Source organism: Syngnathoides biaculeatus, chromosome 21 (assembly GCF_019802595.1).
Source record: "Syngnathoides biaculeatus isolate LvHL_M chromosome 21, ASM1980259v1, whole genome shotgun sequence".
Taxonomy (NCBI): domain Eukaryota; kingdom Metazoa; phylum Chordata; class Actinopteri; order Syngnathiformes; family Syngnathidae; genus Syngnathoides; species Syngnathoides biaculeatus.
Genome location: NC_084660.1, coordinates 2,291,330 through 2,313,468, shown reverse-complemented (window position 1 = coordinate 2,313,468; position 22,139 = coordinate 2,291,330). Strand labels below are relative to the sequence as shown.

Below are 22,139 nucleotides of genomic sequence, written 5' to 3'. Positions count from 1 at the left end.
ACATCAAATAATCTGAGGGGAACAGATCCGTTTCAGATCAGGTTCCTCAAATCACATGAAGCCACGTGAAATCTCACAGGAAAAAAAACTTTCTCTTTGTGTGTGTGTGTGTGTGTGTGTGTGTGTGTGCGCATTCAGTCGTCGTGATGGACGTCCATTTCTGTTAAAACCGAGAAGCACACCTTCTGGATGAGCACCCCGGACTGAGCTGAAAACACGGGACACAAAACAGTGGCAGGGTGAGAAGCACGCCAACTGATCAGACACGTTGCAGTACCTGTGGAACTGCAAAGTTCAAAACCGTGCAAATGGTGACGGGTTACTTTCTTGACACTTTCAAGTCGTGTAGCGTGAACATTTCCAAAGACTCAAACTCCGTGTGGCGTTTCTGCATCGTATTCGCTGTTTGCAGTGTTGTTTTTGTTTACCGATGGCGCGCTGTAGCCACAGGGGCCTCTTTTGGGCGGGCGTGTAGCAGCACAGGAAGTAAACGGGCACGCCAGACAGGGCTATCCCGATGCCAATCAAGGAGTTGACGGTGTCACTGTACAGCGGCACCACCACCAGGAAGATGGTGAGGAAGCAGAAAAGGACGGGATAGACGATGCTGAGCTGCAAGGGGATTGGAGATGAAGGACCGGACTGCTCTTTGAAAGGGTTCCCCGCCGGCGCCCGACCTACTTTCAACGGCCTCTTCCTGTCGGGCTGCTTCCAGCGCAGGTAAAGTTGGCCCAGAATGGAAAGGCCCACGAAGAACCAGTAGCTGAAGCTGTAGTAGTTGATGAGCCTGAAGACGTCCTCCACGCACAAATAGATGAGAGCCATGACACCCTGCAGGCAGAGAAGAAGGTAGAGGGGCAAAGAACCTCTCGACGGCAGCACCGAAGGCCGGGGCGACGGACGTTGAAGAGCAGCGCCGGGATGGGCGTGTAGCGGCGCACGTGGATCATGCACAGGCAGTCGGGCAGGTGGCCCTCTCTGGAGCCCACGAAGAACAGCCTTCAACACACCACAAGACCAAACATTGTCCCCTCGGAACAGACCGCAAGACGGTGGCACTCACCTGGACGACGCCAGGATGGAAGCGTTGAGACCTCCGAAGCAAGACAGAGCCACCGCGAAGGGGATGGTCCAGTTCATCACGCCAAACACCCGGTCTGCGAACGTCTGCGGGCGGACACGCGACACGGCCGTGACGGTGACGGTGACGGTGCAACGGCGCCGCTTCTTCACTCACCACAGCCACGGCGTCGCTGTCCAAGATGGCGTTCATGGGCAGAATGGTGTAGTAAGCCACGTTGGTCAAAATGTAGATGACCGTCACGATGGGCATGGAAATGGCAATGGCCAGTGGCAGGTTCCTGCAAACCAGCGAGACGGACGACGGAACGTGGAGTCGTCCGTGGCCGAGCGTTAGGGTTGGATGAAGGGGAGGAATGGCAAATTCTCCTCATCGAACCCTTTTCATTGAATACGCTTCAAATCCCCTCTGGTGAGCCCCGAGGCTCTGTCTCTGGGGAGCCCGCTTCTGCAGAATGCGGGACGATCCGCAGATCACCAACCGTTGGGGTTCCATCTCTGTTCCTGTTCCTGGCTGGCTGGCTGGCTGTCTTATGGAAACTCCTTCGACGGAGTACACTCTTCTTGAAATGATTTTGGGATCTCGGTTTATCTCGCCGTACCGTATTTGTCCACATACCTTTCGGGGTTCTTGATCTCTTCGGTGACAAAATTGAGCGTGTCCCATCCGGAGTAGGAGAACAAAGCCGAGTAGAGAGCCAAAGCGATGTCTCCGGGATCCTGCGACGACCCGTCAAAGAGGCCCTCGAAGTTTTGCGTGTGACCTACCGAAAGCACAAATTGGAAGTCTTGGTGACGGCCGCGCTAATGCCAAGTACATTTTGCGGAGGGTCAGTCATCTCCTCGGAACCTTGGACCATCTTGACCACGCCCGTGATGATGACGGCAATGAGGGCAATGACTTTGGCGTAAGTGAAGAAGTCCTGCACCCTGGTTCCCCATTTCACATAGGCGCAGTTGACAAAGGTCAGCAAACCTGCGGGCGCACAAAGTGCTTCTTCAACACATTTTAGCAACAGGCGTGCAAACCCTCAAATCCCTCGGCAAGAACCAGACGCGCTGACGTCAGCTCTGCGCTCCCATGTCGCGCAGGAAGTCTTGTTTTCTCCCTCTTGCTCCCCGTCCTGAGAGCTCAAAAACGCTCCGGCGGGCCTTTTGCTCCACGGAGGCCGCCGAAGGTTCTCCCCAAAACCCGGATCGCGACAAGTCGGAGCTCGGCCGGAGGAGGCTCAAAAGACAATGAGCGTCGTCCGTCGAGACCGACATCAGCTGAGGCGGGCGTGTTGCTTGAGAAAAGAAAGAAGGCGCTCAAATTGCATTTGGGGTGACGGGAGACGCGCGTGCTGCTGGGAAGTTGGCAGATCGGCGGATTGCTTCAGGGACTCCAAATTGCCCACGTTGCACGCAAGCGCATTTGGGAAGTGAGTCAAACGGACGAAGAAAACAAAAAAAAAACCCTCCCGTCGACTCTTTGGCCTGCACGCCAGCCTCCGTCCGCACGTGACGCTTCACATTCTGCACCGTTGACTGAATGGATTGCTTTAAATTGAAGTGGCGGACTTCCCGTGTCTTTTTCGGGGCCTTCTTCCCCCTACCCGGCCAAACTGAATACAGACGCTTCCCGTAAAATTCCAATAGCACGGATAAAGTTGAAACTTTCAGAGATTATAGTCGGAGCCTGCAATTCCAGCGACTTTCATTTGCACATAATTTGGGCTTTCGGCTCATAAAACCCGCCATTCCAGAAATGAGACTACCTGGATGAAATCAGCCCATAAACCTTTTGCCAAAATGCCAAGAAGAGTGCAGACTTCTTGGACAACTGACCAGAAGACAGACCAGCTTTCTACACGGTCCAGTACAGTATTCTCATTTGAAAGAATTCCGTGGGGGGGGGGGGGGGGGGGCTTCACGTACTGATAGATGGAAATATGTATCAACTTTTTCATTCTAGTCAACATATTTGGAAATGGGTTAGTCTGTCAATGTTAAGTCTGGGAAATTCACGTTTATTTGGTTGGACACAGTGGGCCTCAGAGTCCCACCTCAGCGGCGTGGAAGTCATCGTCGGACGTTGCACCGCAACCGGCCTTTGTTCGCATCGAGGACAGTTCCGCACACGGCTCACCCTTGAGCAAAAAAAAAAAAAAACGTGCTCCTCCTGCTTGCTTTCAGTTCTAAAAGTTAACCCGAAACCAAAGTTAAAGCGATACTCTGAAGACGAGCCTCTTCAGGTTCGGTTTGAGCTCTTAGGGTCAGAGTTCTCAGCTCAATGAGGACTTTAGCTTGCCGCTATCAGCGCTCCTTATCAGTATGTAAGTGTGAGTAATTGTGATAAAGAGCCCGAAGGAAGTGCTGCTCCTTGCCAAGCAATGGCTTATGAAGGCGAATTTGCGCAACAGATTCTTTGTTCTCGTCTGGGTCTCACGGTTGTCTCGGCCTCCGGCTGACCGAGTGCTGGTACGTTTCTCATCCGCGGGGCTCTTAATACTTTTGGTCAATGTGTCAGCGCTGCTCTTTTCGACCACCTTGGAAAGACGGGCCGCCGGTCAAGTTTCTTGTGGAGAGTGAGTCATAGCAGGATTGTCAAACGAGAACATGAAGTCCTGCACCAGACTTGTGGTTTCACTTCTGTATAACAGGGTGGACGTGTGATGTACTTACATATGCAAGCGGCCGCCAGCAACCGGTTGGCCGCGTACGGCGCTATGCAGCTGGGGAAGACGGGCTGCACCATGTAGTTGGAGAAGGTGATGGCGATGACGGCTTGGCTGGTGGGCTCGATGATGAGCAGTGACGTCCACAGGCGGATGAAAGCCAGGAAGCCCCCGAAGGCCTCCAGGATATATGCGTAGGAGGCCCCCGATTTGGTGATCGTGGTCCCCAGCTCCGCGTAGCACAGCGCTCCAAAGATGGAAAAGATGCCGCCGACGGTCCACACCACCAGCGACAGGCCGTAGGAGGCGCTGTGGATGAGGACGCCCTTGGGCGACACGAAGATGCCCGACCCGATCATGTTGCCCACGATCAAGCAAACTCCATTGAGGAGCGAGATCTCCTTCTTCAGCTTCATGGACTCCCGCGATCGGCCTTTGGCGGTGTCCTCGCTCGGAAGCTGACTCGAGGGCATCCCGTCTGTGTTTGTGGCTCAGGCACTTGTTTTTTGTTTCCAGCTGTCCGGTTCGGATCTGAACCCGGGCCCAGGCCCAGGCCGAATGGCTCCCCGTAATGTCTGGAGCTACCTGCGATGGTCTCCTGCCATCTGTGGAGGAAAAACCCAAGGTCACGTGCGGGATGGTGTTACCTTGGAGACCGCAAACGGCCTCGCTTGTTTTTTTTTTGGTTGCTCCGAGCTCTCGTCTGCCGACGGTGTTCTTTTCAAGCTGCGCTCGCTTTGACGGCGTCAGCGTGCTGACTACTCACGTGTTTTCCAAAGTTCATCGTCGGCCCCGCCGCCCGCCCACCGGCACCGCTAGCTAAAAAAAATGAAGCTCGATGATGATGATGATGAGTCAGGCTGCTCTTCACCCTGCAATCTAAAAGATTCGTCTTGTACTATGCATTTCCAGACCCCGATTGGAAGAAGATTACCAAAGTATGGACGTTGTAAAACGGTGGCACTTTCCAGCTCTACGGCGGACCGACTCTTTCTCTATCTAACCCGACAAGCATTCTTTCAAGGTAGGGTGAGGCCGGACCCGAGCAAAAATGAGTCCTGAGAGTGGACAAGTTGTCCTGACACGCTGCTCGAGAACAATCTTGTTACCTTTCAGGAGGGGAAGAGGAGCAGCCCAGGAGTTTGTCTTTGCGTGTGATCAGTGGTGCCTGCCCCCCCCCCCCCCCACGAGCTCGGGAGCAAGGTCCAAAGGCGGCGTTGATAAGTCCACCTACTCAAGGTTAGATTCTCCCTCAGCTCCTTATCAGAGAAACGAAGACTGATCAATTCCCGTCATTGATCGCGATGCACGTCGTATTTTAAGGAGCAATGAAGTGGTTTGTCTTTTTCATGGCTGGCATTCAGAGAGAGGAAAATGTGTTCGGCGGTCACATTGGGATTACCTTCTTTCCGATGGCTCCAAAAAGTTGGACTGTTGTTCCTGTACGCTGAACTGCTGCTGCTTCCTCTTCCTCGTGCACTTGAGCCTTTTTATGCCGAGTAAAGGCGGGGGGCAGGGCGGGGGGGGTGGTTGTTGCTTCGGTGGAGTTGTCACAATTGACTGCCTTTGTGTCGAATGCGTGACTTTAATATTGGAGCATACATCCAACCTGATGGCTGTACAGTGATGGGCTTTCGGGGGTCCTGTTTTCAGTAATTTTTCCTGATTATTAGCGCTCCAACGTATTCATCGTCACAGACCCTCCCGAAGTCAAGTTAATTTCCAATAAACCATACACACAAGTGTAACTGAATGCTCTGATGTAAAGCGCATCAAGCATGGCTGCAGAATCTATAGAAGGGTGCCCTCTTGTGGCCCGTCGAAGCAGGCCGACTGCGTGGATACATTGCGCTGTACTACGCTATATTTCATATCGTTTTTTTGCCAATTGTGTTCTTTTATTACACATTCCATTGTCCAGAAAGTATGCTTTGGATCCAGTTGAAAATTATTAGGTCCGTTTGAGGCAAGCGAGTGTGATTGAGAAAACAGTCGACTGCGATCTCAGCGCTTTTGTCCCACTTTGGTGTGCCCGACGTTCTTCCCCTTAGCGACCCGTTGCCATGTCGGCTAAAAACTGGGAAGATTAAAGGCGGCCATTTTGGGGGGCAGCCGGGCAGGTCGGTTCCCATTTGCCACCCACCCCTGTCCCGCTCCCCGCACTTGAGGGGTCTGGGGGGGCTGGCGAGTATTGTGTGAGGATTAGAGCTTCCTGTGTGTCAGCTCATTACATGGGTGGGATGGAAAAGGGTGTGCAAAGGAGTGAAATGAAAGAGAAAGGAGGTGGCGGGGGGGGGGGGGGATGGTGGCCTCTACAGCTGCACCCACGATCATACCTTCATAAGATAATTATCCTTCTCTCACACGTACACGCAACCGGGGGGAACATTGAAAAACTGGGGGCCAGAAAAAGCTGAACTCGGCGCAGAGAAAAGAACCCCCCGCCCCCGCCTTATTTATACACACAGAGCCCTAAATTGAATGTGCGCAAACCAATAAGCTAATCGGAGAGCGCTCAGAAAGACTGCTTTGTCGCTCACAGAATGTCGTAGGAATCCCCAGATGCCACAAAATGGCCACCTCCGTGTGGTAGCCGACGGCCTAACGATCATGTAATTGACTTCCAAGATGGCGCCGACTCACATGGTCGCCTCGACGTGGTGCTCTCTGGTATTGTCTACGTTTTGTGTGTGTGTGTGTTTGTTTGGGTCATCTCTGGACTCGACTACGCAAGCGATGACTTGCTAACCATCAGTGAGTCTTCCCCGGACTTTCTCGAACGGGATGTCGACGCCGCCCGACTCACCCTTGAAGGCTAGACAGCCGAACCGGGACAAGAGCGGGCTGGATCCTTTTGGCCCATCCACTACCGATCAAGGCTAACCAAGACTCGCAGGCATTCCGGAGACAAATTTCTGGTGCGTTGTTTCCACACTTGGCCCGTCAAGCTGATTGTGATTTATTTGCGCTGGAAAATGAAATAAATAGCTAGACCTGGGAGGTATGCCCGTGGAGTACTCAAAGGCAGACAGGAAACAAAGCACATGGCCATTGTTTTATTACCTGGGGAAAATATTTCTAGCAAAAGAAAGGGACATTTGGTTGGACTGCAAAAAGCGGCACAGTTTGGCGAGGGTGTTCCGGCGACCGGGTCGGCAATCATCACGAGTCGTCTTATCCATTCTTAGGGACACGTTCACGTCGGGATGCCGGAGCGGCACGTTCCTGCGGCTACAGCCCTCAACATTACACAAGAAAAAACAAAGCACAGACGCGGAAAGAAAGTAGTAAGGCATACGAGGTCGGCGGTTTTTCTAAGTGTGGGCTCGCGTTTGGCGTGCGCTTGATTCTAACATTGGGGAGACAGCGAGGCCCCGCTGAGCTCTTTGAAATGCAACAAAGTCTAAAATGAAAGTTCATTCATCCATCTGCCGTGCCACTTGCGAAAAAGGACATTGGCCCGTCAAGAGTATGCACACGCTACCCTGTCTGTCCTATTTTTTTTCGTCATGTCCGTAGGTTCAGCAGGCACCCTCGTCACGAATCTGCACGGCCTCCCTTCTTCTCTTCCTTGGAGCTCAGATCCTCGGCAGCGTCGGCGTTGTTGCTGTGAGCCTTCGAGGTCGCGGCCAAAGCTCCGGGGTGAGTTCTCATGTGTCCCTGCGGACGAGAGAAACAGTCCTGCGTTCAAAGCGTGTCACGCGCCGAAATGCATCAATGACAAAGGTGTACCTTTAAGCCGCCGCGACTGGCGTACGTCTTCCCGCACTGGGAGCAGCCGTAGGGTTTGTCTGAGCGGAGAAATTGGGAGCGCGGGCCCGATGCTGCAACAGGCGGCTCGGGGCTCTCGGAACGCTCTCCCGGTTCTCCCGCCGTCAGCGGTCGCGCCGCCGCGATCTTGTCGTCTCGCTCGCCTTCACTTCGGGACCCGTCCGGGACGCTAACGTCGGCTGCTGAGCTACAGGTTGCCGGGCTGGCCGAAGGACCGGGGGCACTCTCTGGCTTTTCAGCCGGGGTGCGTTCATTGCCTCCGCCGTCGCCGTCGCCAGCCTCGTTGAGCGCGTTGAGCTTCGTAATACACGAGGAGAGAGCGCCGTCGGTAGAACCAGAGTTGCCCGAGGGGTCTCCCAGTTCAGGTTGTAAATTGCTCACGGGGCTCCCTTCATGGAGGTCATCGCTCTGATCCGGGGGGTCCTCCGCTCCTGCCGAGTGGGGATTACGGGTCAGAGGTGGGCTGACGCTTGGTGTGGAATCCTCAGACGGCTCTGTCTTGACATCGCAAACCGCGTCTGTCTTCGGAGTGACGTTTTTGGAGGTTGCACTTGTCAGGGCCAGCGGAAAGAGCTGTTGCGCCTGCGATTGTGAACTCCCCACACCGTTCCCCGCGTCACTGATAAACGCCGCGTTCTCCGTTTCCGCGCCATCTTCCGTTTGCGTCGGGTTGTCATCGGACGGTATTTGGCCTCCGAGGTGAAGGCGGATGTGGTGCTGGAGGACTAAGGCATTGGAGAACTTGCGTGGGCACAGCGGGCAGGAGTTGAGTGCCCGGGCGTTTGCCGGTCTGGCTCGATGAGTGGCCAGGTGCGCCCTGAGGCTGCCCTTTGTGGAGAAGGAGCGGCCGCAGAGTTTGCAAGGGAACGGGCGTTCTCCCAGGTGGGTGGCCTGGTGCAAGCGCAGGGCTCGAGCGCAGCTAAGGACCCGCAGGCACACGCCGCACTGATTGGCTGCCTCGGGGGCGGGCAAAGGGGAAGTAGCCGTGGCGGTCGAGGCGGGGTCTCGGGGCTCTCGGACGGGGTTGGGACTGATGCCGAGAGTGGCTAACATTTCCCTGTGGTAGGTGCCCGGGGCGGTGGTCAAATCGTGACAGTTGGCGCTGGCCTCCACCAGGGCGGGTGAAGGAGCGCAGGAAGTGGAGGTTCCCTCTTGCGGCTGCTTTTCGAGGTTCTGCACGAGGCGCTGCAGCTTGGAGGTGTCTGAGGTCTGTGCCAAGGTGGTAGGGGAGGAGCAGGGAGAAGAAGAGGTGCTCGCTTTGGGGAACGGCGGGAAAGGGAAGGGGAGGTGGGAGGCGGGCGGGTGGCCCGTGGGCCGCAGGAGGGCGAGGTGGTGTGGAGACGCACCTCCTGGGAAGAGAATCTTGGGGAGGTGAGGCACTTGGGAATAGGAGGCAGGTGCGTGGAGGGCTGAGTGAGGAGGAGTGTTTTCATCAAAGCGCTGCTGCTTCATCCCTTTTAAGTGACTCGCGAGCGAGGACGAGGACGACGATGACGATGACGGCGTAGAGGAAGGCAGCACGGGGCCCGGCGCGCCGACGACTGCCGAGGCTCGATTCAGCTGGAGCAGGGAATGGGCCGTGGACAACAGCGCCATGTCCACTGAGGGCGGCAGGGGCAAAGAGGAAGGAGAGGGCCTCGGGGACGTGCCGGCGAGGAACCCCAGAGCCATATTCTCCGTGACGCCGGCCGGAACGCTCCCCTTCGCTTTGGGAAAGGACTCGTCGTCATCAGCTCGGCGCTTCCGCCTCCTCTGGACGGCGCCGGCGGCCGAGACGCTCTGCGTCTGATCCGAGAGCGCGGGGGGCAGCAGTGAGAGGGAAAGCTCTGGATTCTGCTCCCGGTGGCGCAGGAAATGCGCTTTGAGGTTTCCTCGTGTAGTGAAGCGGCTCAGGCACACCGGACACTGGTACGGTCTCTCGCCCGTGTGTGACCTCAGATGGATCTGGAGTGACGAGTCGCTGCTCAGGAACTTTCCACAGAAGCGACACATGTGCTGCGGTCGTCCCGATGCCGAGGAGGAACCCAGAGAGGAGGCCGCAGATTGGAGCTCCTGGGAATGGCTGCCGACGGCAAAACTCACGCTTTTGTCGTGAGCAAATAAGGGAGCTTTGGACAAGGAGCGTGGCGGCAGCCCCAAAGACAAAGACAGCGGATGAAGGGAGGCCACGGAGGAGGAGGAGCTCGACACGGCGGTAGACATGGACGACTGCGTTCTGCCGCCGTTGACGTGCGCAGGACCTTGTTTGGAGAGAGGCGGCTGAGCAAAGAGGGGCGACGGAAGGCCCATTAGCAAGGACGCCGCGGCTTTAGTGACCGGCGTCGCGGTCGAGGGGTGCGCCGGCGACAAAGACTCTGCTTTCTGGTGGCTCTCGGCCCCGCCGATTCGCAGGTTGACATCCTGCCCCAGGACGGCGCATCCGAGCTTCAAGACGTGCCTGCAAATTTCCTCGGTGATCTGCATCTGGTGGATTTGCCTCTGCTGTAAAACACGAAGCTCCTCCAGCAGGACCGCGAGGGCGGGGGGAATCTGGAGGACCCGGGGGCCGGCCGAGCCGGAAGCCTCGCGCCGAGCCGGGCCGTCGTCGCCGCCGCCGCACGGCGTGGCCACGCGCTGGGAGGACGACGAGGAGGAAGTCGCGGCGCCGGCAGAAACGCCCGTCGTCGGGGAGGCTGTGGCGGAGTGGGACGACGGGACTCGGTGGCCGGAGCTCTGACCCGGAGGCTGAGGCGAATGAGTCTGAGAAGACAGCGACGGGTGAGGAAAGTCTGGAGAGAGGGAGGAGTGAGTGTTGGGGAGGGAGGTCGCGAAAGTCGCAATGTGGTTGGGCCAGTGGGGAGGGGGCGAGCTCTCGCTTGGCAAGGAGGGCGCGCGGAGCCCGCCGGGAGACGGGCGTGGGGCCAAAGGTGGCTGGCAGTCCTGGAGCGAGCTTGGGGAGGAAGAGGAAGAGGACCCGGATGAGGTGACTTCGGACCCGAGAGAGGCGGCTGGCGACTTCAAGCGCAGCTCGTCTGAAAGGAAAGAAAATGAATTCCCGGGAAAGCAGAGCGACGTTCGGTACGTTCGCACACACGCACAAAAAAATGCACAACACATATTCGTTACGTGTGACGATTTTCTCGAGCACAGAATTTGACTCGCTGGATTTTGCGTTTTATTCATTTTAGCCTGCCCCCCCCCCCCCCCGAGAACGGCGCGTGTGGGTGGACTCAATCTTCAGGATTGTCTGGCTACGTTGGGACATTTATTTAGCACAATGTGTTTTTAGTATGTTGCACTTTTTTCCTTCTGTCTTCAGGTGAAACTCACCCGGAGTGTTCCAGATCATCATCATCCGATAAAGAAACGCCACAGAACCATCGGGTCGTCATGCGTGTGAGGTTTATCTCAAAAGTCCTCAAACGACCGCATAAAAGCTTCAGGTCCACCTTGTTGTCATGGCAACACTTTCTCTAGGACAATGGACATCACCAAGACAACCCCTAACCCCTCTTAACCCCCCCCCCCCCACCTCGCCCCTGGCGCCGTCCTCTTCTTTCATCTCCCCATTCACCCTTCCCCCCTTACGTCACTGAAGAGGTCAAGGGTCGGGCCGGGCCGAGGGTCCCGGCGCCGTCCGCTCATTCTGATTGGTCAACTCATCTGACCTCCGCTGTTCAGGGGTCAAATTCTTTCAGAATCTTGAGTGCAGAGTGAGCAGGGAAAAAAGAAAAGTGTGTGTGTGTGTGGGGGGGGTGGGGGTGGGGGGGGTTGACAATGGAGAGAACTTAACTATTCCCTCCTGCAGCGATAAAGCGAGATAGCAAGCATAAACTCAAAAAGTCCAGAAGAAGTGGCCAAAGTTTTCAGTAACTTCTCACACTTTGGGGGCCCGGAGCGAGCGGTCGCTTGGGGGGGGGGGGGGGGGGGGCGACTCACTTGGTAAAAAGTCGAAGCGCTAGCCGGCGCGTCAGGAAAGTAACCGACGGCCCCTCCGGAACCTTCAGCCGAGGCCCGTTTGAAGCCAACGTGAAGAATGTGAGTGCGACGTGTGACGTGCTGTCAATCTCGCGCACGCTTTCAGAACAAAAACTTTGGTTCACGTTCAAAGACATCTGACGAGAGGCGGATTTCTGAAATTCTGGTTCAAATTGGAAGAGAACTTTGCCCTTTATCTCGGTCACTTGTGTGACTTTTTGACTTCCTTCTTGAACAAAAAAAAGACTTGACGAGATTTTCCCACTTGTATTATTTTGAGCGACTTTCCTCAAAAATGGTCAACTCTGTCGAGTTGCCGCTGAGATGACGACGGCTCCCTGGACTCAAAGGTTTGAGTCGAGAAGCAGGAGAAAAGAGGCCAAGGGGGTGCCGTTTAAGATCACGACAATAGAATGAAGGGTGTAAGAGTCCCCCCCCCCCCCCCCACACACGCACACGCACACACAGTTAAAGAGCTCCAGCGGCAGTCTGTCGCTTTCCGACTTCAGGGCCCTCCACTGAGCCGGGGCCAAAAATACAGCAAAGAATCAATCTGAAGGAAGGAAGGCGTTTGCAAAAAAGCAGCCAAATGTTTTCTTACCGTGAGCGAGGATCTTCGGCCCCCCTGGATCATTGTTGACCAGGTGTTGGGGTCTCTTCTGTTTCCGGCGTGACATGATTCACGACGAGCCAGGAGGGACTGAGGGATGGGATGGGATGGGATGGGAGGGGAGGGGAGGGGAGACGGGGGGGGCGGGGGTGGGGTGGGGGGGAGGCTCTTGCCAACGGCTTGCCGACAATCCTGAAATGCATCCACAAGACGGGATTGCAAAAGTTGTTGCGAGTTTGCCTTTGAAGAATCTGATGAAAAAGGAGGAGCTCCTGCAGGTCCTCACAGGAGGCCGGAGAGTGTGTGAGTGTGTGTGGCTCATCCCAAGCCTCCTCTCCCCCTCCCCAAAAAAAAATCTTGTCCAATTTGCGCCCCTCCTCTCCCACAGCTTGCCCGGCTGCATGCACATGCAGGGAACGCACACACACGCTCACAACCACTCCTTGTTCTGCCATATTTGCATTTCAATGGCGTGGAACTCGCAGCCCCCCCTCTCCACTTTTCTCCGCTTCTCTTTACTACGCTTCCCTCCGCGGCGTCATTCGTTTCGCTTCAAGCGTTTGCCAAAAAGTTTGGAGACGTGTCACATGGGGGGGGGGGGGGCAGCACCGACTGCAACAGGTGTTCCACATGGCGGGCATCTTTTTTTTTTTTTTTTTTGGGGGGGGGCTCTGGGTGTCGGTTTGTGCGAGTCAAAATGCACTGTTCAGTTCCGACAGTTCCAAATCCCGCTCGAAGCCGATTGGAGAAGCGAGCGCGTCCCCGCGTGCTGCCGCGGCGCACGCACGCATTCATCCATTTGAGCTCCTTTTAACAGGCAGCGAATAGATGGCGAGATGTGTGACAATAGCGTGCAGGACACAGTCGAGTGAGCATCCCCCCACCCCCGCTACGGAGCCCAGGCCGGGATCTGCCGGTGCGCTGCACAAAGCCCCCCTTTCACCTCCTGTACCGTGCGGGGTTTCGGATAAAGGGAGGTGGAGAGGAGGAGGCGGGATTGTGGTGTGTCGTACGTGCGCCACTTGGAAAGTGCGCCAGCAAATGCTGTCCAAACAACATTTGGAGAAAGAAAGCGAGGAAAACAAAAACAAAAGCCGCTCAACGTCAAATGAATGCTTCTCGGCGAGCATTCCGCAACCAATATCGCTCCGGTAGCACCAGCGTGCCGCAACTGCTTCGAGGGTCGGCTTCACGCTCCTGAGGACCGGGGTTCGAATCCCGGCCCCTTCCAGTGCAGAGTTTGCATGTTGTGGGTTTCCTCCCACACCCCCCTCCCCCCTCAAAAAAAAAAAAAAACGCGCGACATTCATCCGTGACTCTAAATTGCTCCTAAAAGTGTGATTGTGAGTGCGACTGTGCCCTGTGATTGGCTCCCTTGACCCTCGTGAGGATAAGTGGCTCAGAAAATGAATGGATGTGAGGGTTTTCTGTTTTTTTCTTCTTTTCGAATGTCATAATTGCTTCATTGGCCCTCGTCCTTCACGCTCACCGTTCTGCCGATTAACTTTTCGGTGAGCCCTGCTCGGAAAAAGCGCAGCGTGAAAAGTGGACCGAATGCCGATTGGGTTGGATTCTGTGAAAAGTTTGACATAATTCCAAGTTCTAAGATGAATATATGCAAATGCATCTTTTGTTTTGTGTCGAATCTAGCAGAGATTGGCTATTCTTCAGCTTGAAGACGAGCGCTCCGCTACGTGTCAATCTAAAAATGGAGGTGCACTGGCGCGTCGCTCCACGATGGCGGGCTGGATCTGATTGCTTCCAGGTCCGGACAGCTCAGGAACAGGAGCCCCCCCCCCCCCCGAAAAGGTTCACGCAGAAGACGGCGAGCTCTTGTTTTCCCCCAAAAGGTTAGTTTGTTGTGTTGTTCTTTCTCTGTCCCCCGCCCACTTGAAAGATGTACACGCTCGTTCGTAACTATTTGTGCGGGGGGGGGGGGGGGGCACATCTCAAATTGGGACAATCGGTAGAAGTGCTTTGGGGTTTTGGTGGCCCCCAGAGGTGAGGCGGGGAGTAACGTGCAACAGCGACTCAACTGGCCAACTTGACTGCCTAACGTTGAATACCGCACACACTTTTATGACTTGAGTCTTTGACTTCGTTACAATGATCGACATTGTTTGCTACGTTCTTTCATCCTTGCCTGTTAATTTGTAGACTTCATCTTTTTTCTTTTTTGGTAGGGGAGGGGCAGATGTGTGACTGTTGACTTTCCAGCCTCCCAAAATGACCAGTTTTCTCACGCGGCTCCTCCATCGGGACTGCTTAAAATTTGAGATTTCGACCCGCTCGAAACTGGAGAAAGACTTTGCGGTACGTTGCGCCTCGCCGCTTTTGCTCTCGTGTCGGATACGGATCCGGCAAAGTTAGCACGAACCCGCCGACGTTGCCGCGCGCACGCATGAAGTATACTCGGCAAACGGCTTCAACCCATACTAATATGAACATTTCTGTTCCCTTTCCGTGCAGTAGCCTCAACAACCAATTATCCGTGACTTGTGATTTTCAAAGTATTTATTCAGTACTATGAAACATTTTGTGTTTACAGACCAGTCGTAGAAAAAGTAAGAAGTAGGATTCATGTGATCCACATCAACCTCCAAACAGTTGGACCGCCATCGACAGCAGCGTAACGGGCGGAACTTTATTTTCCAACCATTCATCGTTGACAATTGGCATCAAGCCTTCAAATAAATAAGCTGGGCACTATGTACAAAACAACGATGGACGCACGGCCCCCCCCGCCCCTCCCCAAATTCTGTCTTCATTCACTCTGAGGCTTGTAGCTGACGGAAGTGACGATCACACTCTGAACATTTTGCGGCCTTCCGTTGACAACGAGGCACATGGGAGAGTCCACGCGGACGCTCTTGAAGTCAAAGGACTGAGGGAAGAGAGACAAATTAGCCAGCGAGCGTCGAGCGGTCCGCGACGGATCCGTCGCAACGCTCACCGCGCCTTTGTGCGTGATACTGTGACATTTGACACGAGGCTCGGGAACGACCACGGTGTCTCCGATGAGGACGCCCCAGCTGTCGGCCGTGTTGTAGACCATCACCGCCACGCACGTCTCCTCGCCGTCCACCATGCCGAACGTACTGGAGAGCGAACGGACCGGTTTGTACGCCGCGACCGAAAGGAGACGAGCGCGGCCCCCTACTTACAAAGCCATGCGGCCCCGGGAAGCCAGGCTGAACACCACCTTCCCCACGACGGCCGCTCCGCCGTTGACGCCGTGCGCCAGCGAGCTCGACGGGCGCGGCTCCAGGGCGCCCACGCGGCCCGTCCACGAGCGGAAGTCGGGAGAGGAACACGGGCCCAGGGACGACGCGGTCAGGCCGGAGAGCATGCCGCGTAAACGCCGCGCCTTCACCTTCCCCTGCGAACGCGTTCCACAATGCTCGGACCGCTCGCGGCCTTTCACTTTAGCTAACGTTCAGCTTTGGGGTAAGGTTAGCCTCCCTCGACCCTCTTCCCCCCCCCACCACCACCACCACCACCACCACCACCACCACCCCAAACATCGGACTCGCGGTCACCTTTTTCTGGCAGAGTTCTGCGGTGTTACTGAGGTACTCCATCAGCTGCCGTTCTTTCTCCGCAGGCTCCGGCCAGCCGGGGTCCAGCGCGGCCGCGCGGCTGTAGCCCCCCAGCGCCGACCCGAACATTTCCTCGTACTGGAACAGGGTGGCTCGGTTGAAGTGAAGCTCGGGGTAACAAGCGGCGACGCTGTCCACTCTTTCCTGGCAAAGCGGGGGTGACACTTGAGCACCGACGCTTTCATTTGTTGCGTTTGCGTGTGTGAGCGTTTGTGGACTAACGGCTTGCGCGAAGGCACTGAGAGCCTGCGTGGACAATTGCGGCTTTTGTCCGCAAGAGAAGAAGAGGGACACGTAGGCGTTGCCTAGAATATCTGAAAAGACGCACAAGGAGCAGTTAAGAGCGACGGATCGCAAACCCTTTTCGACCGACCGCTCGGCCGACTCACACCAGGACGTGCCGTCGGTGAGGTCCAGTTGGACAGCTTGCCGAGCCACCTCCACGCTCTCCAGAACCTGCTTGTTGTGCGCGTCGGCGTCCGCCGCCGGGAGCTGCCTCAGAACCATGGACATGTTTCGCAGAGACACTTTGTTCTTGCTCTAAGAGGAAGCGAGGTCGAGAGCAAAGCCGGGTAAGTGGCCCCTTCGCCTCCCGTCGTGGACCGCAGGAATGGCGTACCTGCTGCAAGGCCCCCATGAAGCAGTTCTTGGCAGCCGTCAGGTCACCCTTTTTCCAGTACTGTTCTCCCAGAGTGTTCCAGCCCTGCACCAGGCCGGGCTCCAGCTTCACTGCGCGGGACAGGCAATCCTCGGCGGCGGCGCTGAAATCCGGAGCGACGTTCAGGCACCTGCCCTTCTGCAGCAGGAACTCTGCTTTGTGCTTGTAGCTTTCTGAGGTAGGAGGTTGAGTTTGTGCGCATAATGCAAAAAAAAAAATAACTCAGCCGCATGCTCGCTGGCCCGCGACTTTACCTTCTGTCTCCTGCAGCCTTTTCAGCACCCTTTCCAACTCTCGTGCGACGTCTTGTTGTTTTCTGGGCGCCTCCTCCATACTGTGAGTCTCAAAGTAGCAATCTCTGTACTTGTACAATTCATCCACCAGCTCCTGAAACAGCACACGAAGTCAAGACCCAAGCCATCACCTGTATGTGTTGTATGTAGAAACAAAAGTCCATGTACGGGGGTTCTAAGTCACTCGGTCAAAGAAAAGGTGCGTCAAGAAGGGGTTTTCTCAACACTCTTTTGAGCCACATCTCAATAACCTGAGTAGCTACACACACACACACACACACCAAGAAAAGAAAAACGTTTTGAAGATGATGCAGGAAGAGACGAACAAGGCTTGCTTTGTTTATAAATATAGATATAAAGCAAGCCTTATTTATTTTACTTGTATATAACGCAATAATTGCCTTTATAAACTGGAGTTCGCTGCTTTTCTGTTTCTCCGCCATCGTCGTTTTCAGTCTTCTGCAAAGATGAAATCTTCTCCAAAAAAAAAAACGTTACGACGTGAGCATTAAAAGCAAGACGCTGCACTTCGGATGATGATGATGATGATGATGATGAAAACGACTCATTTCCAGAAGGGGGGGGGGGAGAGAAAAAGAGAGAGAAATATGTGCAAATGTTGTCCCGTCCCACCCGAGCGGAAGTGTGACTGTTGCGTACGTCAAACAATTCCGACAAGCAACCTCGTCAGCAAGTCAAGTTCAAGATAGTCGCTACAGGATGGCTGTGCGAGCAGGGATTTGAAGTATACATTGGAAAATCCTACTGGATGACTTCATATTTAGGTCAGATGTCGTAGGGTGACGAATTACCTAGCGAAGGAAAACTTCCGGAAGTCTGATGCTGTCCGACCACTATTTAATGGTGCACTACAGACAGCGTAGATCCGCCAACTCCGCGCCGCTCCTTCTTTCAGTGGATTTGTGTCGCATTTTCGCCAGCCAGCCTGCTGCTGCTGCTCCGGGTAACCATGTCGGACACGTGGAGCAACATCCAGGCCCACAAGAAGCAGTTGGACTCCTTGCGGGAAAGGCTTCAACGGCGGCGCAAGGAGCCGACAAGCCACACGACACAACTGGCCGCCGGTAGTCCGACGCGCGAACACGTTTGCCCCCCCCCCCCTACTGATCGAGTCTCTTGTGGGTAGCCACGATCCATTTGTGAGCATAGGCGTGTTTGTGGCATTGAATCTGAAGCTTTGTCGTAGTCCATCCGGCCGGGGCACGGGTCGGTACTTGGGGGATTAACCTGTCGACCAGTAGCTGCTGTTTGCCTTCCCACAGCATTATCTTCAATCGTTCCTATGTATTGATCCATATCGGGTAGAAAACGCATTTGGGGGTGGGAATGAACTCGCGTTTGACAATTGCCATAGTTAGTCGGGACACGATGTATGATCGCCGTTCACGTCTGTTGCGTGTCAGAGGTCGGCCCGAGCGCAGATGTCACCGCATCCAGGAGCGACAGCCCGGCGCCGTCCGCCCCGTGTGCCACGCGAGAGGTCACCGAGAAACCTCCGGACCCAGAATTGGAGAAGAGGATGCTGGCCTACTTGTCCGATCTGAGTCTCTCTTTGCCCAAGGACTCCCTCACCATCACAAAAGAAGTCAACGGCGTGAGTTGAGCACAACGGCGTGAAGGTGAGGAGTTTGCCGAGAGCGAGTGTTGCCTTCAGTTCTCCGGTCTCATTCGCAGTCCGAGACGGCCGTCGCTCACGGATGCATCCAAAGTCTTTTGCTCAAGTTCTCGGCTCAGGAGCTCATCGAAGTCCGGCAGCCGGCTTTATCCTCGTCCTGCGCGACGGTGGTCGTAGCGGTGGACCATACCAAGCTGTGGGCGATGATCGGGTCGGGTGCCGGCGCCCCTCGGACGGGAGTCAAGAGAAAAGCTGAGGAGCAGTCTCGGCACACAAGAAGTCCGAGGTTCTCGCCTTCGCTGCGGGGCTCCACTTCTCCTCCGCGCCCCGCCGCCGCCGCCGCCGTCGTCGCCGCCGCCGCCGCCTCAGTTTTGCCGGCGTCATCTTGGCAGGCGGCGGGGCCGCCGTGTACCTCGGTGAGCGGCGCCGACAAGAAAGGCAGGGGCGGTAAAAGCCAGTCCTCGCACCTGGACATGGAAATCGAAAGCCTCCTCAACCAGCAGTCCACAAAAGAGCAGCAGAGCAAGAAGGTCAGAGGCCGCGCGAGTTGCCCGCCGTACTTCTGTTGACTCGTGATGTGCGGAAAAGAAATCCCAGGGAGTCCCTCGTGACCACCGCTGACCCGTGTCGTGCCCCCACCCAGGTGAGCCGAGAAATCCTGGAGTTGCTCAACGCCAGCACAGCCAAGGAGCAGTCCATCGTGGAGAAGTTCCGCTCTCGGGGTCGCGCTCAGGTGCAGGAGTTTTGCGACCACGGGACCAAAGAGGAGTGCGTGCGCTCGGCGGACACGCCCCAACCGTGCTCCAAGCTCCACTTCCGGTCCGTCGCTCGGCTTTCTTTCTGGCGCCGGACGACGCGGCGGACTCTCAATTGCCTTCCTCTCCTTTGCCCGTTTCCAGCCGCATCATCAACAATCACACGGACGAGAACCTGGGCGACTGCTCCTTCCTCAACACGTGTTTCCACATGGACACCTGCAAGTACGTCCACTACGAGATCGACAGTCCGCCGGAAGCCGAAGGGAGCCCGGCGGGGACCCAGTCGGGGGCCGCCGAGCTGGGCGTGCACGGCGGGGACGCCGACAGCAACGTGGGCAAACTCTTCCCCTCTCAGGTGAGGAAGAGCGCGGCGCTGACGCGTACGGACCGCAAAGCTGACCGCGCGGTTTGGACGGGCAGTGGATCTGCTGCGACATCCGCTACTTGGACGTGTCCATCCTGGGCAAGTTTGCCGTGGTGATGGCCGACCCGCCCTGGGACATCCACATGGAGCTGCCCTACGGCACGCTGACGGACGACGAGATGAGGAAGCTCAACATTCCCGTCCTGCAGGACGAGGGCTTCCTCTTCCTCTGGGTCACCGGCAGGTAACGCCGCCTTTTTCCTGCCTCGAGTACATTCTGGTCATTGGCGGGGGATGCTCCTGCTGAGTCTCCCGTGGACTCCAACGAGCACCGTGTCAATTATCGAGCATTTACTCGCATTTGACTTTCCTTTGACTCGTATTCCCGCTAAACGTGCTGGCGATGTCGTGGTAGCCGCCGCCGCCGCTCTGCCCGGCCCACGGCCAGTCCCGAGCTTGGATTTCAGAAACGCCAACAAAAGTGGCATTTTCTTCAAGGAGAGCATCCGGCGTGAGAACTGACCGCACAGTTTCCCTCCTTACAGATCACCGAAGAAATGTAAACCGAAAGTCAAAGTTTCCCGGAGCTGCTCTGGTTAAACTATGACTTCCTTGTGGCGACCGGCAATATTTTGTCAATTTTCACTTGAGCGCACCCGAGCGCGAGGCACGAGGACCTCCAGACGTGTTTGAGCGAGAAATCGCGAAAACAGAATCAAGTCGGGCTAAAGACCAAAATGACGCCATACGAGAACCGGACAAATAGAGGTTAGCTTAGACGATCCTTTACATACAAAATGATATCGCGGCGGGGCGGGTCGTGAATTTTCTTTTCTGGGGGTGGGGTCGTAACAGGAAAAAAAAAAATTGAAGCGCTGCATGAGGAAAAAGTTCACGCCACATTCAAGTTGAAAGGTCAAATGGATAAATCAGGAAGTCTGACAAGCGTGCTTTTCGGTGACGGCGGAAGGGTTTTTGGTTGTTTTCAAAATGGAATGGAACATTTGAAAACGCTTTGCGGCTGTTGTTTTTTTTCTTCCAGGGCGATGGAGTTGGGCAGGGAGTGTCTCAGTCTGTGGGGGTAAGTGCCCCCGCCGCCACGTCTTCCGTGGCTTCACGGCGCACGTGACCAAGCTCCCTCGCGCGCCAGCTACGAGCGCATCGACGAAATCATCTGGGTGAAGACCAACCAGCTTCAGAGAATCATCCGCACCGGACGAACGGGACATTGGCTGAACCACGGGAAGGAGCACTGCCTGGTCTGTCGGCGCACGTCGGTCGCTCGGGCTCGGCCGGGTGGTTGTCCGTATTTCACCCCGAGTCTGTGTCCAGGTGGGCGTGAAAGGAAACCCTCAGGGATTCAACAGAGGTTTGGATTGCGACGTCATCGTCGCCGAGGTAACGGGGGCATGCGAGGTGAGGACTGGCCCGCCGAAGCCGCGACGTAACCGCGCTCCCCTTTTAGGTGCGCTCCACCAGTCACAAACCGGACGAGATCTACGGAATGATCGAGAGGCTCTCGCCGGGAACCAGGAAGATCGAGCTGTTCGGCCGACCGCACAACGTGCAGCCGAACTGGTACGTCGGGGTGTTGCAGTGAAGAAAATAAATATTTGAACCCCCTGCTATATTGCGAGTTCTCCCACTTGGAAATCACGGAGGGGTCGTGGGTCCACGTCTGCTGTGAGAGAGAGAGAGAGAGAGAATCTAAAAAGAAAAATCCAGAAATCACAATGTGTGATTTTTCTTTTTTTTTTTTTTTTTAAACCATGTATTTGTGCCATACAGCTGCATTATAAGCATTTGAACACCCGTCTATCGGCGAGAATTCTGTGACCTGCTCGTCCACGTATTATCCTGAATCAGATGCGTAAAGACACCTGGCCACCCCGTACAATCGGGAAGACTCCAACTTGGAACACGGCCAAGACCAAAGACACCACAGACAAAATTGTCCAACTCCATCCACACGGCTGGAAAGGGCTACGGAGAAATTGCAAATTAGCTTGGCGAAAGGTAACCCTACGCAAATAAAATTGGTCAACAAGTCATACATTGTGTTTTCTGGATATTTCTTTTTCGATGATGATGATCTCTCAAAGCGGCGATGAAAAATTTCGGACCCCCTCCGCGATGTCGAAGTATAGCAGGGTGTTCAAATACTTCTTTTCTTCACTGTACGTGCCCGCCTGCTGGATTGTGCTGTGTGTCACTTGTTCCCAGGGTCACCCTGGGTAACCAGCTGGACGGGATTCATCTCCTGGATCCAGAAGTCGTGGCCCGCTTCAAGGAACGCTACCCGGATGGCGTCATCTCCAAGCCCAAGAACATGCAGACGCCGCATAATTGACGGGGCGGGGCGACGGCCGCTCTTCCGGAAGGACCCAAAGGGTCGTGGCTTTCATCAGGTCTTCTTAATACTCTACAAGCCGACATGTTTTTTTTTTTTTTTTTTTCTTTTTGTGTATACTTAATGCCAATCTTGGTTCTGTTTGAATAAAATGCTTAGTCATGTGTTGCTTGCAGACAAATAGTCCAAATTTGTCACTTTGATCCGTGCTCCAGTTTCTCTCCGAATGGGTTTTATCGGGCACGTCCAGGTTTATGCAACCGATATTTTTTTTTTTTTTTTTTTTTTTCCCTCTTCTCTCCGCGTTTGCGATCCTCCCATAGACGGACGGCTCTCTGGTCTCCAACGTTTGCATAACAGCAAATGCAGTTGAGTTTTCGCAGATGAAAGCCGAGAGCGATCAAGA

General features: G+C 55.3%; 4 protein-coding genes and 1 long non-coding RNA gene across 11 annotated transcripts; 2 read left to right on the top strand and 3 right to left on the bottom strand.

The window, feature by feature from the left end:
- Positions 1 to 64: 64 nt before the first annotated feature.
- Positions 65 to 4,840, bottom strand: slc7a7 (solute carrier family 7 member 7). Of its 2 annotated transcripts, XM_061808914.1 has the most exons (9): positions 3,745 to 4,216; positions 1,931 to 2,056; positions 1,700 to 1,844; positions 1,238 to 1,361; positions 1,064 to 1,167; positions 903 to 999; positions 682 to 831; positions 429 to 612; positions 65 to 208 (listed from the first exon to the last, which is right to left on the bottom strand). In XM_061808914.1, the coding sequence occupies exons 1-9, from the start codon at positions 4,208 to 4,210 to the stop codon at positions 135 to 137; spliced, it is 1,470 nt and encodes a 489-aa protein (XP_061664898.1). In that variant the 5' UTR covers positions 4,211 to 4,216; the 3' UTR covers positions 65 to 134. The 2 variants fall into 2 exon arrangements, with proteins under 2 accessions (XP_061664898.1, XP_061664897.1); XM_061808913.1 differs by adding an exon at positions 4,504 to 4,840 and having other exon boundaries at positions 682 to 999; positions 1,064 to 1,361; positions 3,745 to 4,342.
- LOC133494774 (uncharacterized) lies at positions 4,628 to 14,761 on the top strand. Of its 3 annotated transcripts, none has more exons than XR_009793409.1 (6): positions 4,628 to 4,761; positions 4,854 to 4,976; positions 7,257 to 7,379; positions 13,729 to 13,925; positions 14,259 to 14,388; positions 14,624 to 14,761. It is a non-coding gene; the product is annotated as an uncharacterized LOC133494774 (long non-coding RNA). The 3 variants fall into 3 exon arrangements; XR_009793408.1 differs by having other exon boundaries at positions 13,726 to 13,925; XR_009793410.1 differs by lacking the exon at positions 14,259 to 14,388 and having other exon boundaries at positions 13,726 to 13,925; positions 14,624 to 14,732.
- On the bottom strand, positions 7,263 to 12,170 carry si:ch211-212k18.5 (sal-like protein 4). Of its 2 annotated transcripts, XM_061808902.1 has the most exons (3): positions 12,067 to 12,170; positions 7,470 to 10,519; positions 7,263 to 7,397 (listed from the first exon to the last, which is right to left on the bottom strand). In XM_061808902.1, exons 1-3 carry the CDS (start codon positions 12,140 to 12,142, stop codon positions 7,275 to 7,277), a joined length of 3,249 nt encoding a protein of 1,082 aa, XP_061664886.1. In that variant the 5' UTR covers positions 12,143 to 12,170; the 3' UTR covers positions 7,263 to 7,274. The 2 variants fall into 2 exon arrangements, with proteins under 2 accessions (XP_061664886.1, XP_061664885.1); XM_061808901.1 differs by lacking the exon at positions 12,067 to 12,170 and having other exon boundaries at positions 7,470 to 10,821.
- ttc5 (tetratricopeptide repeat domain 5) lies at positions 14,650 to 17,563 on the bottom strand. 3 transcript variants are annotated; one of them, XM_061808917.1, is made up of 9 exons: positions 17,027 to 17,423; positions 16,587 to 16,719; positions 16,294 to 16,505; positions 16,064 to 16,214; positions 15,897 to 15,988; positions 15,615 to 15,818; positions 15,240 to 15,454; positions 15,029 to 15,173; positions 14,650 to 14,959 (listed from the first exon to the last, which is right to left on the bottom strand). In XM_061808917.1, the coding sequence occupies exons 1-9, from the start codon at positions 17,066 to 17,068 to the stop codon at positions 14,840 to 14,842; spliced, it is 1,314 nt and encodes a 437-aa protein (XP_061664901.1). In that variant the 5' UTR covers positions 17,069 to 17,423; the 3' UTR covers positions 14,650 to 14,839. The 3 variants fall into 3 exon arrangements, with proteins under 3 accessions (XP_061664901.1, XP_061664902.1, XP_061664900.1); XM_061808918.1 differs by lacking the exon at positions 17,027 to 17,423 and adding an exon at positions 17,438 to 17,563 and having other exon boundaries at positions 15,897 to 16,214; XM_061808916.1 differs by having other exon boundaries at positions 15,897 to 16,214; positions 17,027 to 17,425.
- A 10-nt stretch (positions 17,564 to 17,573) lies between these two features.
- mettl3 (methyltransferase like 3) lies at positions 17,574 to 21,849 on the top strand. Its single transcript, XM_061808912.1, has 11 exons — positions 17,574 to 17,710; positions 18,050 to 18,240; positions 18,321 to 18,791; positions 18,905 to 19,080; positions 19,161 to 19,374; positions 19,440 to 19,627; positions 20,426 to 20,464; positions 20,534 to 20,642; positions 20,716 to 20,781; positions 20,849 to 20,961; positions 21,607 to 21,849. Exons 1-11 carry the CDS (start codon positions 17,596 to 17,598, stop codon positions 21,731 to 21,733), a joined length of 1,809 nt encoding a protein of 602 aa, XP_061664896.1. The 5' UTR covers positions 17,574 to 17,595; the 3' UTR covers positions 21,734 to 21,849.
- The last annotated feature ends 290 nt before the right edge of the window (positions 21,850 to 22,139 follow it).